At 42.5% G+C, this 23294-nt stretch overlaps 1 protein-coding gene across 2 annotated transcripts; it reads left to right on the forward strand.

The window, feature by feature from the left end:
• Positions 1 to 57: 57 nt before the first annotated feature.
• On the forward strand, positions 58 to 18751 carry LOC105925268 (phospholipid phosphatase 3). Of its 2 annotated transcripts, none has more exons than XM_036137960.1 (6): positions 58 to 593; positions 7548 to 7702; positions 13749 to 14029; positions 14135 to 14192; positions 14285 to 14461; positions 16052 to 18751. In XM_036137960.1, exons 1-6 carry the CDS (start codon positions 464 to 466, stop codon positions 16178 to 16180), a joined length of 930 nt encoding a protein of 309 aa, XP_035993853.1. In that variant the 5' UTR covers positions 58 to 463; the 3' UTR covers positions 16181 to 18751. The 2 variants fall into 2 exon arrangements, with proteins under 2 accessions (XP_035993853.1, XP_035993852.1); XM_036137959.1 differs by lacking the exon at positions 7548 to 7702 and adding an exon at positions 8835 to 8992 and having other exon boundaries at positions 62 to 593.
• The last annotated feature ends 4543 nt before the right edge of the window (positions 18752 to 23294 follow it).

A 23294-nucleotide genomic window follows, 5' to 3' on the forward strand; every position in this document is an offset into this window, starting at 1 on the left:
TCAAAGAGGGGAAAACCTGTAAACACGTAGGTTCTAGACCCCCAGAGCTGGAACCTGGACGAACAGAAAGCGAAATCGGTGTCGAGGCTGACTGGACGCCGTGAAATCCCCTCTGGATGCTGCAGCTGATGCCGTGTTGATGCCAGCATCCGTCAGCAGGAGGAGAAGATCCCGCCTGGAGGAGGAGGAAGAGGAGGAGGGGTCGGTGGGGGGCGTGGCTTTGTGCCGGAGCCTCCCAGACGCGTCCAAAAAGGAACAGAAGAAAGGATGGGTGAGAGCAGAAGAAAGCGGTGAGCCGCGATCGCACAAAGTTCCGGGCAAGCGTGGAAAGTGTTGAAGAGCGAGAAGCAACCTCCGCCAGAGTGCTCCGCTGGGCTCCTGTTGAGAAAAAAAAGTCCTGAAGCAGCAGCATCAGCAGGTTTCCTCCGTTGGGTTAGAGGCGCGCTGGGGAAAAAGGCTTTAAATGCAACGCTGTCTGATATATGAGAAGAGCATGGCAGCCGAGACGAAGAGTTCACTGAGTAACAATACCTGCAAAGAGCACAGCAGGAGGAAGCTGCTGGTCGCCGTGGATCTCTTCTGCTTGTTTCTGGGTAAGCGGCTCCCATTCACTGTTTACACAACACGCAGGACAGTTTACATCACAGCGGGACAGCTCTGGCTCTTGGTTCTCATTGTTGCTTTGTAACATCATCTCATTATTCAGAAGACATTTAGGTTTGTCTGTCACTCCAGACGTCTTGGCTCCGGGTCACTTTACCCCATCCCCAATGTTTCCCCTTATTGGAATGAGCCATACAAATGCTAAAACCTTACTTACTGTCACTCCGATTGCTTTTTCGGTCCTGGTCCCCCATCGGGTCAGTTGTTTCTGATGAAAAATGGCAGGTTAGGATCTAATCGAACCCAGATAACTAAAAGGGGCATAAGCCTCTTTTTAAAGGAGTGATGATACAAATCAGAAGTGCTGGTTTCAACCACAGAGGTAAAGAGGAACTACTTAAAACATCAGGCATCCTGAAATTATTTGTATTTATGTTTGAAAGAAACTGTTGAAAATCAAAGTATCGTGTGATCATGTCCTTCCTATGCAGCCAGCAGCAACATCCAGGAGCTCTGAATTAGTTTACTTTTTGAACGAGTAGAATTGATCTCAAGTAATTGATGTCTGAAGCATCTCATCTTTAGGTTTAATATTGTACAGCGGAATAGTTTTGCAGTTGCACACGCTATGATGGAGGCACAACTGTGGAACATATGGTAACAAGGAGATTTTAGTAGAGGTGTGGTGGCTGATGGTAGTGGGAAGACCCCCGTCAAGTCAGATTCTGTTCAGGGGCCCCACACAGCCTTGGAGGGGCTAAAAAAATCCAATCTAAATCCGGCATGACCCAGAAACTTCTGTTTAGCCCACAAAATAAGCTGTATTTATGTTGTTTTGTTTTGGGGGGCGGCGGGGGGTTCACCAGTTCCTAGTGTTCTGTTCTCAGTCTCTGAAATGTGCTGGATGTAGAGGAAACCCACTAATGATGTGCTCCAAGGAGTGGCAGTCTGCATTTCTTTGCTCTCCACCCACACCTGTAACCAAATGAACCTCAGCTTTGACTTCCATTATATTTTTGCAGAGAGGCTCACATTCCTCACAGCAACAGGAATGCTTCTAATGTGAGCATCTGTTGGAATATACTGTGTGTGTGTGTGTGTGTGTGGCGTAATTAAAACCAGTGGTCATTAACCAGGACATTCTAAAACGCTTAACGTGAAAAAGCTTAACGTGGCTTAAGGCAGGAAAACGAGGAATCATCACCAAAGTCCAATTATTATGGACGTTATCTAACATTAACCGTTTCTGCTTCATTGAGGCTTATATTAAAAGAAAAAAGCTTAACGTGATTCAATGTACTTAAACAACGCTCAGTGATCACCAAATTTCTCTCATATATTGCTTATCATAACCACTTAAAACTGTCAAGAAATCGAACCCAAAGTCTAATTATTATGGACGTTATATGACATTAAGTATTTCATAGGCATAGAGGCTGGCTATATGAAAGCAGAAACGCTTAATGTTAGATAACGTCCATAATAATTGGACTTTGGGTTTGACTTTTTGTCAGTTTTATGTGCTTATTAGGAGCAATATGAAAGAGAAATTTGGTGATCATTGATTAGGTACATTAAACCACGTTAAGCCTTTTTCTCGCCATAGGCGCCAATGAAGAAGAAAACGTTAATGTGAGATATCTTCTATAATCATTGGATTTCGGTTTATTTTTTTGACAGGCTTAAGTTTTCATGACAAGATATGGCCATGCGAAATTTGGTGATGATTCCTCGTTGTTTTCCTACCTTAAGCCACATTAAGCTTTTTCACGTTAAGCGTTTTAGAATGTCCCTCATTAACCGGACCCGTGTGTCTGTTAAAAGTTTAGGCTGCAGGTGGACTTAGTTTTTGCTGCTGAAACATTTCAAAAAGGAAACATTATTTACCCCTCCCTTGATACTAATCGATCCTTGAAGGAACCACGAGTCTACAATGTGCTGGAATTTCAGTGTGAAGCCACAATTGCAAGCCAGACGTTCAAAACAACACTGTTGCAGCTTCCTGGCAAACCCACCAGCTGTTAGCAGTCTTGTAGAGATTAAACAATCTGTTTTCTCGTGTGCTAGGTTTAGTTTTTGGGTTAGCTTTCATCTCTGTGGAGGGTAAATCCCCATCGTTTGTTCCGTAAACTTCACAGAGACGAACTTGTCAACAAACCAGCTGTGTGTTTCTGTCTAAAGCGATAGAGTAAAGAGTCTGACCACAAGGAGGAAACTGCGGACCACAACTAGTAACCTCCGTCGTCCTCGTTCACTGCAGTTGTCGCTGCCTCCGAGGATGTTGTTTGGTTGTGTTTTGATGTTCTGGCTCCCCTCTGTAGATCATCTGCGGTAGAGACAGCAGTTTTCAGGATGAAAGTATGAAACTGAGTCAGATTTGTCAGGAACTGCTCCCCGGTGAGGTGACCAGGTTCTGTTTACATGAGGTGGATAAAGTGGTTCCCAGCTAATCCTCTGACGTTCAAGGCACTTAGAGCCTAAGTACGCGGCTAATAAGCCAAACGGGCTTCATGTTTCTTTCACATTTTACCTGCAAAGAAAGGCATTAAACATGTGATATATGAATGAAACTAAATAGAAAAGAACAAATTTTAAGTCTGAATAGGGGTTTGGCTTAATTACAGGTACACAGTTTAAGTTTTTGGGTCAGATCTTTTTCTATTTTGTTGATCTAGTAAATTCAACGATCCAATAAATAAAAATAAAAAAACTTTGAAAAGTGTCCGTCTTCATCAGCACCATTTGGTGGAGAGCCAGATTTGTATCATTCTAAAACTGCGATCAGGGGCCACATTTGGCCCCCAGAACGCACTTAGGACACTCCTGATCCACACAGGTTTGGTTCAGCGTGTCCAGAGTCGGCTCAGAAATCCCTTTACCAAAGTGTCATATGAGGAATACACTGCGTAGCTGATTGAAATGTCTCTCGTTTTACTCCTGAAACATCAAAACAGAATACGCCCATGACTGCTGGTGCAGGAAATGTCACCAGCGATACAAGTAGAATGTGGCTTATCAAACTTGTCTGGCATGTCTTTTTTTCCCTTTACACTGTGGAAGTATGAGCAAAGTTTTTGCTGCAGACTCAGCTGACAGACTGGCGGGCGGTGTGAAAGCTGCTGAAAGTAAAAAAATAAATAAAACAACCATGTCATTGTGTGTGTGTGTGTGTACACCTCAGACATGTTCACGCATTCCCACCGCAGACTGAGCGTTCCCTAAAAGTGGAAAATGTGCATATGTTTGTTTTTACAGTCACACTTGGTGTTTTGCTGAATGTCTCCAGGATATAATGAGTATTTCCACAGACACCGTGATAGGAACCTTGGGAGGTGCTGAAAAAGTCATTGACACCTGTCAACATTTGCTTGTTTCGTATTGGGACTAGGTCTGGAGCAGGACAAAACATGAAAATACAAATCTAACCTGATTAAGGTGCTGTTGTATAAAACAGAAAAACAGCAAAAACACATACTGCTGCTTAAGGGGTTTAACATTATTACAGGTAATTGTAATATCTGCCATACGTTTTGGTACTTGGATTGTAATACAGACTTGAATAAAAACGTTTCTGTGGATATGCACTACATTTAGTGATAGTTTTCAGATAAACATGAGCGGTACTGTAGGAAAAGTACAGTTTGGGATCAGTCTGCTCTCTACAAGTCCCTTTCTGATCATGAGATTTTACAGATCAATTTGTTCTGTAATTTGTTATTTAATCCACCTAGATAACTAGCTCCACAGTCCCATACCATCCATGGTTGCTCTGGGATTTTTACTACATCCCAAAGTGGAACAGCAGCATACATTTGTTGGTCTACTTCAACCCTCCACTTGTCAGGACATTTTCTTAAATACGGTGTGAACTAAAGGATGATCTTAAAGGGGCTATGGAGGACAAGCTTATACAGGCTTGGTAATCAGTTAGTCTATCTGTCCAACAGACATGCTAACTTTTTAATAGCAATTTTAAACACCTTTTAAACAGCATGACGAGTGGCCATATTTTAATTACCTCTTCGTTAAACGGATCCAAACTAAAAAGTCACCAAATTCCATCTTTAAACAAGTTAGACCTGCATGTGCTCTGGTGCACATGTTTAATATAAACCGGATAATAGTTATAATATTGATTCATGTATGGATGATAATTTTGTAAGTCAGATTTTAAAATCTGAGTTTAAAACAAACTGGAGATCGGTGAAAGCCAGGAAAAGCCAGATCTGGCATTCCTGGAGCTTATCCTTGTTTTCCAAAACCAGAAATATTTCCACAGGTTTTAATTTCTCATTGTTGTAAGCATAGGAAACATGTAGTAGTCTTCTTTCAGGGGCTGATAAGCAGGGTACAGCAGCATTGAGTTTCTCTGTTTCATAAAACTCCATCACTTTCTCTGGTATCTGATTAAAAAGGATTCAAACATTAGAAATTATGTCAAAGTTTAAACTTTGTGAAAGTTACTTATAAATCCGTAGTATATGTTGCTACCAGCAAACTGACCAGGCAAACCACTGGCACTGATATGAAGAGCTCAGTTTTTTGTTTTTGTTTTTTTTTACTTGAGCTAATGCGGGAAAACATCCCTACACCTGCTGCCAGGTGTTGATGTTGGCGCGACAAGGACTCACCCTCCACCCTCTGATGTTTCTTGCGGGCCCCGGCCCAAGCGGGTAGGAGGGGAAAATCCCAAGATGTTGCGCTGACTGCTGAAGCTGCAGTGTTAGCAGGATGCGAGGGGTCATGGCACCGAGCTGGGGAGAAGAAAAACAGCCGCATGCCTGGAAGACAGGATCTGACTGTGACCTTCTGGTTCTTGTCATTTTTTCCCCCCCCTGTTTCCAAGAAGCCGTTTCATGCGCTCGGTCACTTTAGGGCTCATTTAACAGCCACGGACCCTGAATGGAGTTGAGTTTTGTCAATACATTTGCCAGATCTCGTTTTCTTTGAATCTCTTGCATCCCTCCCACCCCCCGCCTCTGGGGTTGTGGTTCGTCTGAGTCTGTGAATATGTTTAGAGGTTGCAGAGGTTAGGGTTCTGAGGCAACGAGTTCATGTCTAGTATTGGCCGCCCCCCCGTTTCTCCATCAGGCCCGCTGTCTGTACAGCCCCCCGTGTTGTTCTCTTCAGAGACAGATAAACCAAAGCGTAGGGGATTTGACGTTCGGGTCTGAGCGCGCGCTAAAGCGGGGCTATGTTTTCACAGCTTCAGAACCGTTGAGACGTCCCGCCCTGTTTCTTTTTCCTCACGGTCCTGCTTTGGAGCGGAATGTCGCCCCCGGGTTAGGTATTTGTTTGAAGAACGACTGAAGGTTAATAATGTGAATCCTGCTGAACGCGGAGGGCCCGCCGACATTCTGGATTTCCCAGAGCACCAGAACTCTCTGTAACCTGAACTCGCCCCAGCTGGGCGGCTGAACCCACAACTTTAGCTCTGTGTGTACGGGTGGGTGTACTGGGTTGAGGGGGGCTCAGCAACTCAAGCATGTGTTGACATTTGGTCTGAGAAATATCCCCATTCTACCACCACGCCCCCACCCCCCACCCCCCCAAACACCAGTCTGCTTGTTTTTCTTTATATCTGCAGATCGCAGCCGACTTGAAAGCTTAACGTCACTTTGAAGTGAAGTGAAAGCACATTTTCCAAATCCTGCTTTAAGACATGAAGGCCTCTCCTGGGTACCTCGTTCACCCTCACATATCAAAGTCCTCCATCGTGACCTTCGCAGATTGTGGAAAATAAGCCGTCCTCATTGGCTCTTAGCTGAGTTACACCCAGTCTGTTTGTTGCCAGCAGATAAAAAAAATAAGATCTTTTCGCCACTTCAAGTGGTGAACGACACTAAATCGATCAGACGCAAACACCCCCGAGGCGGCTTAAGAAGGGCCTTTTAAAGTCCACCTCAAAGGCTCGGCCTGAAAGATAAACACGCTGGAAGTGCTTTGGGTGTTTTTCTTTCCAGGTTTAAAGGGAAACCTGACATTGTTCGGTATTAGATAGTCACAGTGTAGCCGCCATGGGTTAAAATACAAGGTTTAATTGCTATATATTAAAAATAATGTTATTATATTTTTTTGGATCTTACAGTATGTTTTTTTTTTTTTTTTTGGATAATGGATTTAAGCAAAATATAGAATAAACCGGTACATTTCAGTAATTGATTTATACCTGCATTAAATATGTTTTTCATTCTTCTCTTTATAAAGTAACACTGCAGTTGGCTGGTTAATAAGTCATTTTAATGTCTGATTTCTTAGGGTATGACATTGTGTCGTCTACAACGGGCCTTTTCCCACTGACCATTGGTTAATCCCTACCAGCTAGTATCTACTCATATTCTTCTGTAAGCCAACCTGGTTATATAAATTAACATTTGCAATATTCTTATAGTGTGATGCAGTTTTCACACAACTGAATTACAATTGGATGTCAGATTTGAGCACTTGTATGACCATTTTGGGGTGAGTTATCTGCCGCTTCCCTGTTAACTGCTTTCTGCAGCTCCAGCCTCTGGATCGCATAATCCTTAACACCCAGTATTAATGAAAATACTTGACTGCAACGGACACCAACATATACACAATGGTTTAAATACATGGGTACAAAGCACCTTGTTTACAGGTACAAGATGAAAGTGTGAAAGGACAAAGTGCGTAGGTATTAAATTTGGAGATTAATTGGCAGAGGGGGCAAATTGACTCTTAGCTTTTTTCACGTAAGTATTTAAAATCTTTCAATTTGGAAAAAAAATGTGTTTGAAGTTTCATTTTTGTGGGTTCTTTTACTATCACTTTAATGACAGCTGTCAATTAAACTTATCATGGAGACGACCCTGTTGGAAGACTTTAAAGTGGTTTGTATTTCCTCTGGTATATTCAGTTTTTGTATGTGTTCTGAAAAAAAAACCTGCCTCACCTGCCCTCATGTCTGTCCAACCATGCAGTGATTCTTGTCGGCGTGTTTTTGCACAAGTCTCCCTTCCCGCCTTACCAGAGGGGGTTCTTCTGCAATGACGAGAGCATCAGACTCGCCTATAAGAACAGCACGGTGTCCACCACCGTGCTCACAGCTGTGGGCGTCACTGTGCCCGTGGTCTCTGTAAGTCCTGGTGTGGTGAAGCAGGGGGATAAGGGGAGCATCTGCCGGAGCACGCTCAGTTCACCAGTGGCAGGCTTATTTTTTTTATTTTTTTTTTTAACATCACGCACAGATTTGATGGCTTCCACAGGCTCTGAGTCACTCTCAGTGGTCATGTCCCATTGACTGCAAATCATGTATGCAGCACATTACTTGTCTGCTAGTTTCCACTGTATATTACCAAAAGCTGTTAGATTTAAACTCCATCCTTCAGGCAGCCTTAAGTTTTCGTTCTTTTCACTATATATATATATATATATATATATAAATATATAAATACAAAATTCTATATTTTTAAATATTAAGCTTTTAATTTCCAGGAAGAACACTAGGTAAGGAGTTGGTATGAGCTGTGTACAAAGGAGAGTACTGGTAAAAAGTGTTTGATAACATGCATTTCATTATCATTTAAATTATAGACTTGCAAATAACTTTTCAGTGCTGACATAGAGTAGTTAGTAGTAATCTGCATTCTTGCAGCCATCAGCTGGAAACATACACATTTAGTGACATAGTTATTCTTACATGATTTAATAAGCTGTGTTTTGTAGATGTAGTATAAAAACTGTAGCCGTATGTTAGCGTTGTAAGCAGAACAAAGCTTTGTTGGCTTGATGTGCTTCCTCCGGCCTTTTTAAACCAGATGCTGAAAATTTCCTTCTGCAACTTCTAGTTTCCAATTTTTAATTTGCCATGTAAAATGGTTAAGTTGCAAACGGCTTAGAAAGATCCAGATCAGCGGAATGATTCCTTACGGAGACAGCCAGCTGGAAAGTAAAGGCATACTTGATCTTCAGTTGACAGACTGAAAGAGTCCTGACCACGAGTCGGAGCCACAGTGACCCTCCCGTGGTAAATAACAAATAAAATTAGCAGTCATTACTCTATTAGTCACAGCATGCAGCCACAGAACGAACTGAGCCAGTCCCAGATGTTCTCTTGTCACCTCCTGCTTGTAACCACAACCTCTGGTAATTTGCGTGTCATTAACCTAGCACCTCCATCTCTCTTCCTCACCCAACCACCCCCTGCCCCCCCCCCCCCCCCCCCCACCTCTTCCCCTCTGTGCCTCTCACTTGCCTCCACACACTAGCTGGCCTGCCTTTCTTGGTCATTGAGACCTGCGCGGTTCAGCCTTACCGTAGAGGGTTTTACTGCAATGATGAGTCCATCAGGTACCCGGCCAAAAACGGAGACACCATTAGCGACGGTGTGCTTAGCGCGGCTGGCATTCTAATCACCATCCTCTCTGTAAGTCACCTCACTCTCATCACTAATGTCATCTTCACTCCTCATGTTTCAGCACCATGCACTACCAGCGCTTGTTGTGGCCGCCATGTGAATTGTCGCGCCAGTTCTGTTTATCCTCCGTTTCATTCCTGTTCACAGTCGATGCTGTCTCATGTGTTCTGTGTACAACTATGACTTAGGCAAGTGCCGACAGTCAAATTGGTTACAGCTGTTCATGTTTGCCTCAATGATTCACAGTTCTTGTTCTGTTGTTTATAAAAAAAATGCTGTTTTACAGTAAATGTGAAACAAAATGAAAAAATTACTCAGATTACTTTTGTACTTGATGACTGGTGCCTCAATGGTATCTCTAATAAATCCTATGAAATTAATTTAATTAGTACATCGTTTTAAAGTGTGTCTAAGATATTTTAACCAGTAATCCTTGACTTATGGTAACACTTTTGTATAAATGTGATATGAAATAGGTCCCTCTGTCTTGGTCACTCCTTAAAATGAGAGAGAAGAGAACTTAGCATTGAAGATGTATGTTTGTCTTCCTGAGTCCAAAAATCGATAGGACCAACAGATGCTAGTTTAAATATTTCCTTGTCTGCAGTCAGGGTGATAATTCAAACTTAAAGCCACTAGAACTCTTTGAGACAAGCTAGGACAAGCACCTTATTTATTAGTAAGGAAGATGGCTGAGAGGTAAAAATCCCCCAAGCTCATTGTTTGATGATAGAACGATATCTTCAGGTCACAACAACTGTTAGATGCTATCTACATGTGGGTTGCCTTGATAAAGTCTTACGTCCTACATTGTGTAAACCGGTGAAATTTACAGCACATAAAAATGGCCTTAGATGGAACTAACATCTTTATCTTAACATTAGATGTCAGATACCTCAAATGGTATACATAACGCCACACTGAGTAGCTGCTAATGCAGTTGAGTTAGACCCTCTGGTGCGAACACAATGCCCTGGATGATCCCTTGGTTTTTAATGGGGTTGAGGTCAGGGCTGCAGGCAAACCCTACTGTCGTCTCCCCTACCAAAGTGTGAAGGTAATCTCTGATAAACCCCGCACTGTGGGGGCAAGCATTGTCAAATTGGAGAACAGAGTATGGTCCCTAACAGAGGAGATATGAGATTAACACAGCTTGTGGAATCTAATCTCAGTATCACTCTACCTCGAGATGGCTTCCAGTAATAATGAGCCTTTTTTATTCCTGAGACATGCTGCCCCCCAACATCACATCGCCTCCACCGAAAGCTGCTTAGCATTTTTGCAGAGAGGATTTGGCAAGTTTTTATGGCAGCCACCCTCGTGCTCAACTCTGTGCAAATGCACTTTGCTTACAAATATGGCGCCACTTACAGGAGAAGTCCACAGGCTTTCCAAGGGTACACCACTTAGACTTGTGTCCTAAAGACCTGAAACTTGGAGAAAGCGACTTGTAAGCATCTTTGCAACAACCATCGTTACCACAATGGAAAAAAAAAAAAAACACCACCGAACACATAATATTGTTCTTTTTGTTGCTAAGTTTATGTTAAAGCCCATTTATACCATGGGTACTATAATACTGGGCACCTCTGGGAGAACAAGCAGATTTATTTAAAACCGCTTTGTGCCTCTTCACGGGAACTTTATCTCCCGGTTCGGGCATTAAGGGGAATAAACTAAGATTATCCGGATTGATAACCGATGCTACTCATCTCCCCAGCTGCAGACTATCAGCCAGAGTCACTGCCTCCAGAGCATTCTAGATAAGAATGAGCCAACAACACTCATTCAGGGTTTTCCCCCCCAGGGGAAACGAGATGGCTGATGTGATTATGGCTATTACAGCAAAGTGAAGTTTTAAATAGTTCGGAGCCCTCTCTTCTTATTTGGGTGTCGCCAAGAAAGAAGAAGAATAAAGATAATCACAAGGCAGTTTTCTATCTAAATCCAACAATTGATGTTTTACGACTTAGCAACTACACAGAAGCCCACTTTAAACTCTAGCAATTCTTGCGAGAACTCTGCAGCGACCACACTGAATGGACTGATCCCGTCTCTTTACGCCGTAGCAACAGCTATCCGAGCGCATAGTCGGTGCTTAATGAATACCTTTCAGCAGCTCGGTAGCCACATAGTAATACCTTCACGACCGAAGACGGCAAAGTCGTGTGCAAACAGATTCCTGCAGCCTGCCTGGCACAAGTGTCCTTCAAAAAGTTAACCGTTACACCTCACGTAATACGTGCGGTCTTCACCTTGCCGGGCGACGCCACCTTGCTTCATGGCCGAGGGTGCCTGTGTTGTGTCACCCGGGGCAGAGTACTGCTCAGACTTAAAGCCACACGGGTGAGAAGGAGCCGCGGCCGTGTAATTACGGTTGACGCAATGGTTGTTTGGTTAAATACCATAATTGCTGGGGTGGAATTGTGGTGCGGGCCCCAAACAAGAACAAAATTGCCTTATATTTCATTTTTTTTCCCCCAGCGAGACATGACATTTGGATCCATCTTTAACCCCCCCGAGAGAGCTCCGGCCAACATTTGTGTTTTATGAAGCAGAAGAAAAAAACAAACATGGACTTATTTAGTGCTTCGTTGCTCACATAGCTGTGGGGACTGAGAGGCCGTGCCCTTTGTAATTTATGCTGGCCTTTTTATTAGGGTGAAAGGGAAAAACATTATGGGGTCACTTTTGAAACTTGATCCAAGCAACAAATTGGCAATTTTATTTTTTATTTTGCCGTTCTCATTTTGTCACGTTGTAACCCCAAACTACAAAGTGTTTCATTGACATTGAGATTTATGGTGTTAGACAAAGACAAAGTAGCATGTAGTTAAAATAAAAGTGTTTTACTAAGACAAATCTGGAACGTGTAGTGTGGGTTTGTATTCAGCCTTCCTGAATCAAGATTTTGTAGAACCACCTTTTGCTCCAATGTCGGCTGCAAGTCATACAGAGTTCTGCCAGCTTTGCACATCCAAGGACCATTCTTCCCATCACGATCCTTCACCCACAATGGAAGTGTCTGAGAACATTAGTTTTCTGTTCTGGCTACAGATCCTCAAGTGGATTCTGAACTTTGACTGGGCCGATCTAACACAAGAATTTGTTTTTTTTTCACACTCTGCGTGGGGTGCTAGTTTTCCATCCGTCACGGTGCTTTGCACCTTGGCCCAAAAGTTCCATTTCAGCCTTGTCTGACACCTTCCACCACATGTTTGCTTGCTCCCCTCATAATTTGTAGAAAACTGCAAACATAATTTCTTGCTTAGTACTGCACTTAATAGTGCACTGGTATTTGTCAATAAATTGAAAACTATATTTTTCCTTCATCTTCTCGGTTATGTGCTACTTTGTGCCGGTCGATCACGTAAAATCTCTGTAAAATCCAATTTGTTTCGTGTTTGTAATACGACCAAATGTGGAAAAACGGTCAAGGCGTGTGTGAATGCCTACACAAGGCACTGCGCATGCACCACAACATAAGGCAACATCATTCATCTCAGTCAAACCTCTTGCACAAGAGGAACCAGATGTGTTGTCTCTCCTCCAGCTGCGTAGCTGCAGCTGGCTCTAAAGGCCTGCGTGGTGGAAAAAAAAAAAGTCCGCTTGTTGAATCTCCACCGTTTTCCAGAGTGAGGGTCTCGCCTGCGCCCCTCTGAAGAACGCGCGATGAAATGGAGATACTAACATGAAAACAGCCGGACAGCCCCTGTGAAATTGGAGAGCCGCTTTAGAAAGGGAAAAACAAACGCGCGCCTGGTGGAGTCTGGCCTCCAAAAATCAGACACGTCGCCTAGCTCAGCGTTTCCTTGATTAGAACCAGCGGTGCCTCCCCCACCCCTGCTCTGCTCCTCATTCCTCTTCTCTCTTTTCTCCTTCTCCTCCTTATTTGCATCCCTCCTTGTTCTCTTGTCTTATTTGCATATCTTCCTTTTGTGTACTCCCTTCCCATCGTTCTCTACCTTCTGTCCTTCCTCTCTCTCCCTGAGCCTCCCCCCGGTCTGTCTGTCACTCCTCCATCGTTTCAGTTGTAAACTGCTTGAAGACAACGGAGGATGATGAGGTTTTGGGGGGTTATTTCTGAGCTGGAACAGCTGTTTTGAGTCATGGATATTCACCTCCCCCTGATCACCCCCTTTCAGTTGTCAGTGGGGGGTTTGTGCTGCATTCTCTCTCTGCCTTCAACGTTTTCTCTCAGAAGAACAGCACGGTTAAAGATATTCAGCAAATAAGGAGCCCCAATAGTGAAGAGAGCTCAATACCTGTGCGCCAAAATATACCGAAGTTCATTCTAGTCTATCAAGATCCTGCATAAAGTGATGACAAATTCTACAAATGGTACTTGACATACCAGAATCTCAATAATCAATCAGAAGTTGATTGGAGTCATAAAACCACATTTCCTTTCAAAAAAATACCTTAAATTGTTGCCAAATTACGTATTAAATAACTGGCAGGTCCAATTTAATGCATACTTGGTCCAAAATGTCCCATGGCAGACAACTCCATTTCAAACCTAGAAAACTCTGGACGGAACCCACCAAAGCTATAAATGTATAAATGGTAAAAGTTAAATAAAGACAGAACAAAAACAGTGAAGAGGTAAAATGACCAAAACTTGCACAGATATAAATTGCCAGCATCACTCTGTGGCATAGGATAACTTGAAAATGTTGTAGTTGAGGAAAGACTGCATTAGAGGCTTTTCCAGGGGGAGAAAAGGACCACTTGACTGACATCAGCTTCCTTTCTATTATCTTAGATCATCATTGGCGAAAGCTACAGGATCTACTTCCTGAACGAGGGATCCAAGGCTTTTGTTGGGAACCCCTACATTGCTGCTCTCTACAAGCAGATCGGGGTGTTCATCTTCGGCTGTGCCATCAGCCAGTCCTTCACAGACATCGCCAAGGTGTCGGTGGGCCGCATGCGGCCACACTTCCTCGATGTGTGTGACCCTGACTTCTCCACCATCAACTGTTCTCTGGGCTACATCACTGAGTACACATGTCGGGGCCAGGAGAGCAAAGTCCAAGAGGCCAGGTATGGTAACCGATGAGAGGTGGCTCATTCTCCCACTGGCACACAGGATGGCATTGGGTTGGATATTTATGTGCTAAGATGCTGAGTGATGACTGTTCTCCTCAGGAAGTCGTTCTTCTCTGGACATGCGTCGTTCTCCATGTACACCATGCTCTACCTAGTGGTGAGTTTCCAGACAGTCGTCCTTTTACTCATTGTGCGCTTTAACAACAATGCAACAAACCCACAATCTGCCCTTTTTTTGTTCCTCTGCAGTTTTACCTGCAGTCTCGCTTCACATGGCACGGTGCCCGCCTGCTGCGTCCTTTGACCCAGTTCACCCTCATCATGATGTCTTTCTACACCGGTCTGTCTCGGGTGTCCGACCACAAGCACCACCCCACCGATGTCCTGGCTGGGTTCATTCAGGGCGCCCTAGTGGCCTACTGCGTTGTAAGTTGTCACACTACTCTTTAGAAGACATTATCCTTATCCAGAAGCATCTACAGTTAGCCAAAGGAGCGCTTTGATCGCTGTTTAAAAACCTTCTACCTGCCGTTTTACAATTACAGAATCAGGCTCACAACAACAAAAGGGTGACGATGTTAAATTTGAACTTGGGAGTTTAAAATTTACTTCCTGTATAACATTTTGTGTTGCATTTTAGCACTGTTTTCTCTGTAGAGACACCTACAGGTTAGGAGGAGGATTGCAGCGAGTGTTGCATGTATAAAGTTATAGTTTAAGCACTAACACATTGTCAATACTGAAGATAAAGTGTGGATTAGAGAGTTGCAGTGTAAATGAATTTAATAGAGTGACAGAAAATAGTTTTTACTGTGAGAATACTGTCTGACTGTTAGCCGCTAACTGCGCTGAACTTGGCATCGGCTTTGTGACTTTCTATTTGCATTAAAGTAAAGGGCTATTTGCAACTTTTTTAATTGGTCTGGACTACAATTTCTAACATTTTGTTTAAAATCTAAATTACCTAAACCCATCAAATGCTGACTGAATTATTTTACACTGATTACAAACTCTTAAAAACAGAATGTGGGGTATCTGAAATCTTTGTGTAAGACAGCCAACATGGAACTTCAGTCTTGTGTTTAGGCATGACATATTCTTTGTGTTCACAGGAGTGGATTAAAATGTGTTTTTTGTCGTCACAAGAAGCTGAATGAACGAGCATAACCTGAAACGTTATAACCCAAAAACCTTTTCCGTCATCCATATTATCACAGCTAAGGTATTGGGTGTCCACTGTGACAAGGTCCGTTAGCAAAGAGGCTTGGTGTAAACTTTTAATATTAGGACTTAATTCCTCTCGTGATTAAAATTGGTGCTCATCCACCTCTGTTGGACATTTTATTGACTCTACTCCAGTTTGCACATCAGAGGAATGAAAAATTCACCCTGCTAGACCTAAGTTCTTGTGTTTATTTATTTTAATCGTTAGAGGGTTCACTGACATAGACTTTTGCTATCATTTTAATCTTTAATTGTAGTCTGAACAACACTGAGGGAGGGACCCTAGCTGTGACATAACGGTTTTTGTTTTCATAATGCTTTCTTTATTTACAGATAAATTATGTTCCTCAATGAAAAAGCAATAAACATATTTAAAAAATAAATATTAACAAATTTGATACCCTAAAGGTAAAAGTAGGACAGCTGGGTAAGGTGTTTTGGTAAATGCTCATGCCATAAACTTAAAGGTTTAACTGTATCAAAAACAGGTATGTGACCAATCATGAAAAATAAAAAAAAAATTATCTTTTTTTTTTTTTCCCTAAATTATCTCAAATGTCCCCACCAAATTCTTTTAGATTATGTGTTTAAAAGTAAATATTTAGGCCATAGTCATTGAAAGAATATGCATATATATGTTTTTAAGTATAAAAAAAATGTGGATAAGCTGCAAAAAAGTATTAATGTTTTTGTTCAAAAACGAGGAGCAGCCAGTCTCTTTATTATTATTATTTTATTTTTATTTTCTTGACAAACTGCAAAGCTTTAAGCCTTTCCTCTCTCTGCCTGCAGGTCTTCTTTGTGTCCGACTTGTTTAGGCCCAAAGGAAGACGCTCTGCTCTGTCCCAAACACCGGTGAAGAAAGATCTTATCCCTGCAGCAGACATCAGGGAGCGGGGAAACCATCTCATCATAGCGTAAAGGAAGGCTGCAAACTGCCTGCGAACAAACCATGAACAGAGCTGTTCCTTTATTTTTTCTATAGCCACTAGTTCTTACTGAGCAAAATAAACACTGTGGAAACTGCAGAGGAGAACCAGAGGAAACGCTCAAGAAGCAAGTTTTGCTTTCTGAAGGGACGTTTTCATGTTTTTCCTTAATCTCACCAGACATCTGAATGTGTGGAGAGGAGAGATGACCTTTTTTTTTTGTTACCCAAGGAATATTTGACCTTCTCTCCTATTGTGAAGATTGCTGCACGTTCTCCATTGTCGAGACTTTTTCTTTTTTCCTGAACAAAAGTCGGAAATCAAGCAAAACTTACAAATGGCAGCTGCTAACAAAGCTGTGTGCGGCTTTTGTGAAATTTTTTATATTTTTTTTTATTTCCCCACCTTGGCCGCGCCCAGCACAGGAGCTCCACTCACAGTCCTGCTCCTCACTGTGTGACTCATATTAAGACAGAAAAATACAAAACAAATTCCTCTATATCAGGAAGGATATTGTTTTAGTTCGGTTGCATTACAAGACGTTGCCTGAGGGATTTTTAAAACGCTATTTTAGGTCGCCGACACATGAACGACCTTTTTTTTTTTTTTTAAAAAAAGCTTTTCGAAAGCTTTGCTAACCTTCACTCTGTGCATAGGTCAGTGTTCCCTCAGACGTTACAGTTATGTGGAAAATACAGTGAGGGTGTTTGTGGGTGGGTGGGTTTTGGATGTGGGCCTCATCCTGCTGGCTGGGATGAGCCCCTACTGAGCCATTTAATGAAACAACTGTCTTTTATAGGTGCCAGACGGGTGCCTGCATGTGTTAGGCTGTGTGTGTGTGTGTGGGTGTGTGTGCTTGTGTTACAATGTGCCTTCAAGTCTTAATGTCAGGTTCGTATATCTCAGTGCTCATGGCCAAAACACGGGGCAGAAAAGAGGGCACCTGTTTTAACAGGTTCATGCAACAGGAGTCGAGAATGCCACGCGAACGATACAGTACCCATCAATGTTACCTATCATACTTATTGGTTGGCCGTAACACTTAAACTAGCTTAAGTAGCTTGTAAAATCCCACAGAGACCAGTCCGCTGGAAATTGTAACGACCAATCCCTTCCCAGTCATTGAATGCACCATAGCAAAGGCTGAACACTCTTCAGTATGGACGATGTTACGTTAACTTAGTGGTTTTTCGTATCGGTGAGGCGTTTTGAAATTAAATCAGAGGTAAAACAAAAGGTCTAAGAAGCTATTTAAGTGTTAGCTGTATTTAGCTTCCCATGCAGGCTAGACTCCTTTTGGTGCGTGTTAATACGCTCCTCAGCCGTTTAGTATTTTTGACCATACCCGACTTTTTCAGCTACAAAGAGGAGACGCTAACTGCTCTAATAATGCTAACCGTGCTAATATCTAATATAAGATGCCAAAAAACTTCCTAATGAATTTCTTCCTGTTTCACAGCAACCCCTGGCTCACACGCACAGTGTGACGTCGCTTCCGCTCCTAGTAAAATGCTTCGTTTAAAGATAATTAATTGTAGGAAGGCTTGAAAAATCATTTTAATTCAGTCACTTTTAGATTTTAAAGACCAATCAGTATCAGCGTAAGCTGTTGTCACTAGATACGGGCTGCTATGACAACCCTTAGTAAATATTCTAGTGTCCCTATGTTTCCAAACATTGTTTAAACAACTATAAAGTCTAAACAAAGCAATCAGCCACTAAATGTAGTCGTTAAAACAGCCGTAATACTTGCAGCTGGCCGACTGTAGTGGAAGGTGGCGCTCCTTTAGTTTTCACACGCCAGCTGTCCGCGCTTTGAAAGTGGAAATATTTCCAAACGGGAGGAAAACTGGGGCAGACTTCTTTTCAGCCAGCTGACAGGCCCTGCATAGGGGCATTTATACGTTGCTCTTTCATCTCCAAAGCTAGAAAAAATGTATCTAGCATCTCATCAGAAGGTCTTTAAACTATAGGAGCTGTATGATAGAACCTTTTATCAGTTTGAAAATTGTAACTTTTAGAACCCTTGTATACCTTGACACAGGTAACCAGCCCATGCTTTTTATCGTTAAGTTTACAAAACCAGTAAACGGCAACAGAAATCGACGCATCTCTAGTTAACAGTGATGGCTGGCATAACGTAAACCCAAATATAAAACGGTGTATTTTGCTTGCCTGACGCCGTCGTGCAACATGTACATGAACCCAGTGCCTTAAAGTATCCCGACTCGGTTGGGCATCGCTGAGACTGCCTCAGAGCGTTCACTGTGCCACTACGTGCTTTAAAGTGTGTCTTGTTTGTTTTCTGCAGAAACCCTGCGTGTTAAGACCTGTGTAAGTGTAGAACGTGCTTCTGTGTGAGCCAAGCAGCGACCAGTGAAGTGAATATTAACTCGTATAATAGAGGAAGAACGCGGTCAAAACCAGACCGCTTCGGTTCGTTTTCTTTTTTTTTTTTATGAAAACAAAATCCATGTAATATTTTTGTAATGTGAAATTTTGTACAATAAAACTGTATTAAAGAAATAACGTCTTTAATAAAACACAAAAGAATAAGAATATGCGTGTTTTTTTTGGTTTTATTTCAGCCGGCTGCCAGCTTTGCGTGTGATGAAGAGATTTTGGGCGTGGGGCAGCGGTGCACTTCCACGAGCCTCTTCCTGTGGGGAAATAGTGAACATTCCAGGTTTTAGCCGTGCTCCCCGTCGGCCCTCTGGAATAATATAGAGTCCGCACAGAAACTACGCCCGAGTGGCAAGCTGTACTCACATGTGGACACGCTTAGAAGCTGAGTGACCGTGTTTGCCTCCCTGGATTCTCCGCTTGGACCTCTTTGCCTCCATGAAATGCGCTCTCCCAACATCCAGAGGCTCAGAGTGTACTCACGCACCATACCAAGCTGATTGCTGTTGAGGATAAGGCTAGTAACCCGCTATGAGATTAGAGCTGATTAGTTTAATAAGCTGCAAAAAGGGTTTTTTAGGCAACAGGAGAAACGAGCAGGATTTCTGCTGAAACGTGGATTCGCCCACATTTCAGCCTGGGCAACAGTAGGACTAGTAAACAGTAGTTTTATTGCATCCATCGCCGCCATGACAGCCGTAACAATTTAGAAGTTTTAAAACGGTGAAACGTCATCATACAATCCGAGCGATGAAGATATATGTCCACGATAATTCTATGTATGAAGATAAATGGCCACAAGTTTGAATTTATTAAAGATGGGTTTTTTTTTTTGTATGCTCACAGGTTCAAAAATAAATTAACTGTCAACACAAAGGGCATGGAAAGGTGTCAACTTTGACAATATTTTAGGGGCTGTTGATGTAGCCCTCCACGTTCTATCATTGTAAGACAACAGGAGGAGGAAGAAGAGACATTAGCGGTCCTCGGTCTAGCCGTGGAACATCTGGTCTTATTCTGACCATGTTTGTGGTCATGGCAAAGACATTTTTAAGGACTTTGTGAAATCAGTTTAATCTGGGTGAAAGATCCCTTTCACCTCCAGGCATGTGCAAGTCAGCCACATCATCCCGCATGGTAGCCTGTCTCTGATAAAAGGTTCCACGATTGTTCTCTCCTAGAACCCAACATTACTTTTTTTTTTTTTTTTTTCAAAAGCGAGCTGAAACGTGGATCAGAACAAAGAACATGTACGCGTGTGTCTGTGTGAACACTCCCCCTGACATGAGGAGACACTAAATCTTGGCAGCGTTTTACTGCCAAACTGATGGATTGCACCCGTCCTGGTGCAACTTCAGTTTCAGGTTGCAGTTCTGGTGGGCTGTGGTGAGTATCAGCGCCTTCAGAGACCCGCGCTGCTTGTTTTTTTTTTGTTTTTTTTCATGGCGACAGGACAGTTTCCGCTCCGCTTTGCAGTGCGTTTGGCAGAGGAATGCCTCCTTCGAGGTCACGCCACAGCAGCTCAGTCTGATTTACGCCTGGACTTTAGCCAGGCCACTCCATGACCCTTTTCTCCCAGATTTGGACTCGTTAGTCTGATTTGGATCATTGTTCTGCTGCATAACCCAAATGTCCTTGAACTCATGGTCACAAACTCATGGCCAAACATTTTCCTTAAGAAGATTACAGGAAGTGATCAGAACTCATGGGACCATCAATTACTGCGAGTGGGCCAGGTCCAGAAGGAGCAAAGCAGCCTCGGACCATCACTCTACCACCATGACTGTAGGTGTGGGGCTCTTTTTCTGAAACACTATGATTAACGTTTATACTAATGTTTATAGGAGCTGGAAGGGAACTCTACCCTTCCAAAAGGGTTCTGCAGAAGATGTTCCTAAATGTCTCGGTGATGAACTCTCCAACGGTTCCTTGTTGTTCTGGATTCTGTTGTGGCCTCCTGGAGGTCTGTGCTTTTAGAGTTATTTTTGATAGGCTGTCTGTTTTATGTATTGTCATTTTGTGCATAATGGCTCTCATAAAGCCTTAGAGTTTGTTACCCTTTGTAATCCAGTTCAGGGTATGAAGCATTACTTTTTTTAGATCTTTTAGCCTACTTCATAAAGGCTGTATCTAAACAATTTCTTTATTCTCACCACAATCCGGTCTCGGAGTAGCTTGCGAGATAGAATGAGAAATAAATGTGTTTAATGACAGTTATTTCATTAAACAGTTGCGATTTATGATTGAAGCGGGAATTCCTTTTTCAAACAGCAAGGTGAGTTTAGATATTTTTGCTTTGCCTGAATGAATTAGATCTTAATTTGAAAACTGCTTTTACTGTTGACAAAGTTTATCTTTGTCTATATTACAATTCATTTTTTAACCCTCATTCGACACAGAGGGGATGATTCTAATCTTCCTCATGGGGACTGTCAGGTAAGGAATGGGACACTATAATTGTGAAAATATCACTGAATTTGCACACACAAAAAATTTAAAACACAAAAATGTGCCACAAAATAATTCCTTGAAAAAAAATAACAGGACAAAATAATTAGGACAATTCCAAGGGCCCCTGGCTGACAGAGGGCCCCCAAAAAGGAACTGTTATATATTTATATCAGGTTTTGGGATGGTTTCTATTTTTTGTCATAGGACCCATAATGCCTGCTTGCAGCTCACCAACTCCAAAACAACGCCGCTTCAGGTCGAGGCAAGTTTATTTCTTCAGTATCTAATCATGCTCTAGAGTCTAGACAATCCAAACTGTTTTACATGAAATCAAAGCAAAGACAACAAGAAATAAAAACCTTGAAGATTTGCAGCAAAGGAGATTTTTAGTTGATTGGTAGCGCGCAGCAACAGGTTGAGGAGGGGGCATTACTCTGTGTCGGAGAAAACTCCAGCACTGGGACCCGGTCTGCTGTGAGAGCTTAAACAAAGCGGTGCAGCGTTGGTCAGACAAAAGTGATGTGGAAGATAGTTAAGGAACCGGCGCTTGATCATTACCAGATGAAGTCTGCCATTTGTGACAGATGGCTGAGTAAATGGAAGGAAATGTAAATATATTCGCTTTTGCGTCCTTAAAAGTACGACAGTTGGCTTTCTCGTCTTCTCTCGATGACAAATTGTGGAAAAGTGTCTCATCAAAGTCACCATAAAAGGTGCAAACCCTCCTCTCATCACCTTCTGTCGTTAAACACGCCACTGCTTGGGACTCTTCTGTTCTCTGTCAAAAACTTGGCAGAGCACCCCCCCCCCCTCCACAGCACCATCAGTGGAGCATTTTCCACTCAAAGACATCCTCATTTTTTTGTAATTGAAAACAACAGAAGCGGTACAGAGGTTGTTGTTGTTGTTTTTTTTTTACCACAACAGACAGCGCACTCTGATTTCTTTTTCATTATTATTTTCATCTGGAGACATTTTCTGAATGTGATTCAAAGAGGCTTTTCTTGATCAGAAGCTTTTAACATTTGCATGCTGGAATCCCTTTCATGTGGTCTGGGTGGGTGGAAAAAAAAAACTGTTGTTGTGTTTTCCTGCCACAATTTAACTGCAGTTATTTGTGAAGCAATTAGCCAGTGCCATTTCCAGATTCTTCACAGGGACTCTGGATATGCTGCTGCGGTTACTCTGAAGTAATCTCTCTCTCTCTCTCTCTCTCTCTCTCTTTCTCTCTCTCTCTCTCTCTCTCTCTCTCTCTCTCTCTCTCTGTCTCTCTCGTTTACCCGCTTACATACAAACACACTTTACTCCCACCGAGATCACAATTTGCAATCTGTTAGCAGTTCAGTTACCTTACTGATATACTTTCCCATCATGCAGTCGCTTGAGGCTACAGAACAGAGAGGGGATATTATGACGTCTCTGATGTGCAGATATCTGATGGCCTCACCGCTTCATGAACACTACACTTTCTGGGGAACCTGAAGCAAGCATCATTGCCCACCGGCGTCCTCACAACATGCAGGGGAGGAACGCACAAACTGGGACCCGGTGTGGTGCAGCAGCTACAATAATGGCAGACAAGAGGGCCTTCTTGTCTGAGAAGGTCCTGCCCTCTGTCCAGGATTTATCCAAATCAGCTTCATGAGCCAAGAATGTGTTCACCGAAAAGGAATTCGACTTCAGTATTAATAGATCGAATTTAGAGGAAATGAAATAAAGGATCAAAGGAACAGTATGAAAATACACAAGTGCGAGTTTTGGTGGTGCAAATATGCACGTTTTGCAGAGTGGCCGACTACTCGGGCTGTGAGGTGTTCATGGTGGTCATCTGAGAGACAATCTGGGGGAAGAAACTAGGGCTGGACCATAATTCAATAATTTACATCGATCAATAGACATATATCGCTGATAGAAAAAAAAGGGGGTCAATGAAAAGTTCAATAGGACAGTTTTTTTTACATTCTAGCCTATCATGTAGTTAGTCATTAGTCATCACATCCTCCTAACCAATCACAAACACAGACCGAGGAACATTCCGTCACCAAGCTCCACCCCCTTCAAAGAGCTCAGAGAGCACATTTTAATTTTTTAAATACTCGCAGTTGTGGTAAAAAGTTGCTTGAATAAAGGGCTGAGTTTGAATTCAGTGTTTGTGTGTTCTGTGTCTAAAAACTGGTCGCCAAGCAACAGCATAAAACGATGAGTGCTGCAAGTAAAATAGATATTTTGAATTTGTTGATAATTATCGATAT

Source organism: Fundulus heteroclitus, chromosome 6 (assembly GCF_011125445.2).
Source record: "Fundulus heteroclitus isolate FHET01 chromosome 6, MU-UCD_Fhet_4.1, whole genome shotgun sequence".
Classification (NCBI taxonomy): Eukaryota; Metazoa; Chordata; class Actinopteri; order Cyprinodontiformes; family Fundulidae; genus Fundulus; species Fundulus heteroclitus.

Coding starts and splice junctions, on each gene's coding strand:
- LOC105925268 (XM_036137959.1), top strand. CDS start 464: ATGCAACGCTGTCTGATATATGAGAAGAGCATGGCAGCCGAGACGAAG. Junction 594..8,834: donor TCTCTTCTGCTTGTTTCTGG/GTAAGCGGCTCC, acceptor TCCACACACTAG/CTGGCCTGCCTTTCTTGGTC. Junction 14,193..14,284: donor ACACCATGCTCTACCTAGTG/GTGAGTTTCCAG, acceptor GTTCCTCTGCAG/TTTTACCTGCAGTCTCGCTT.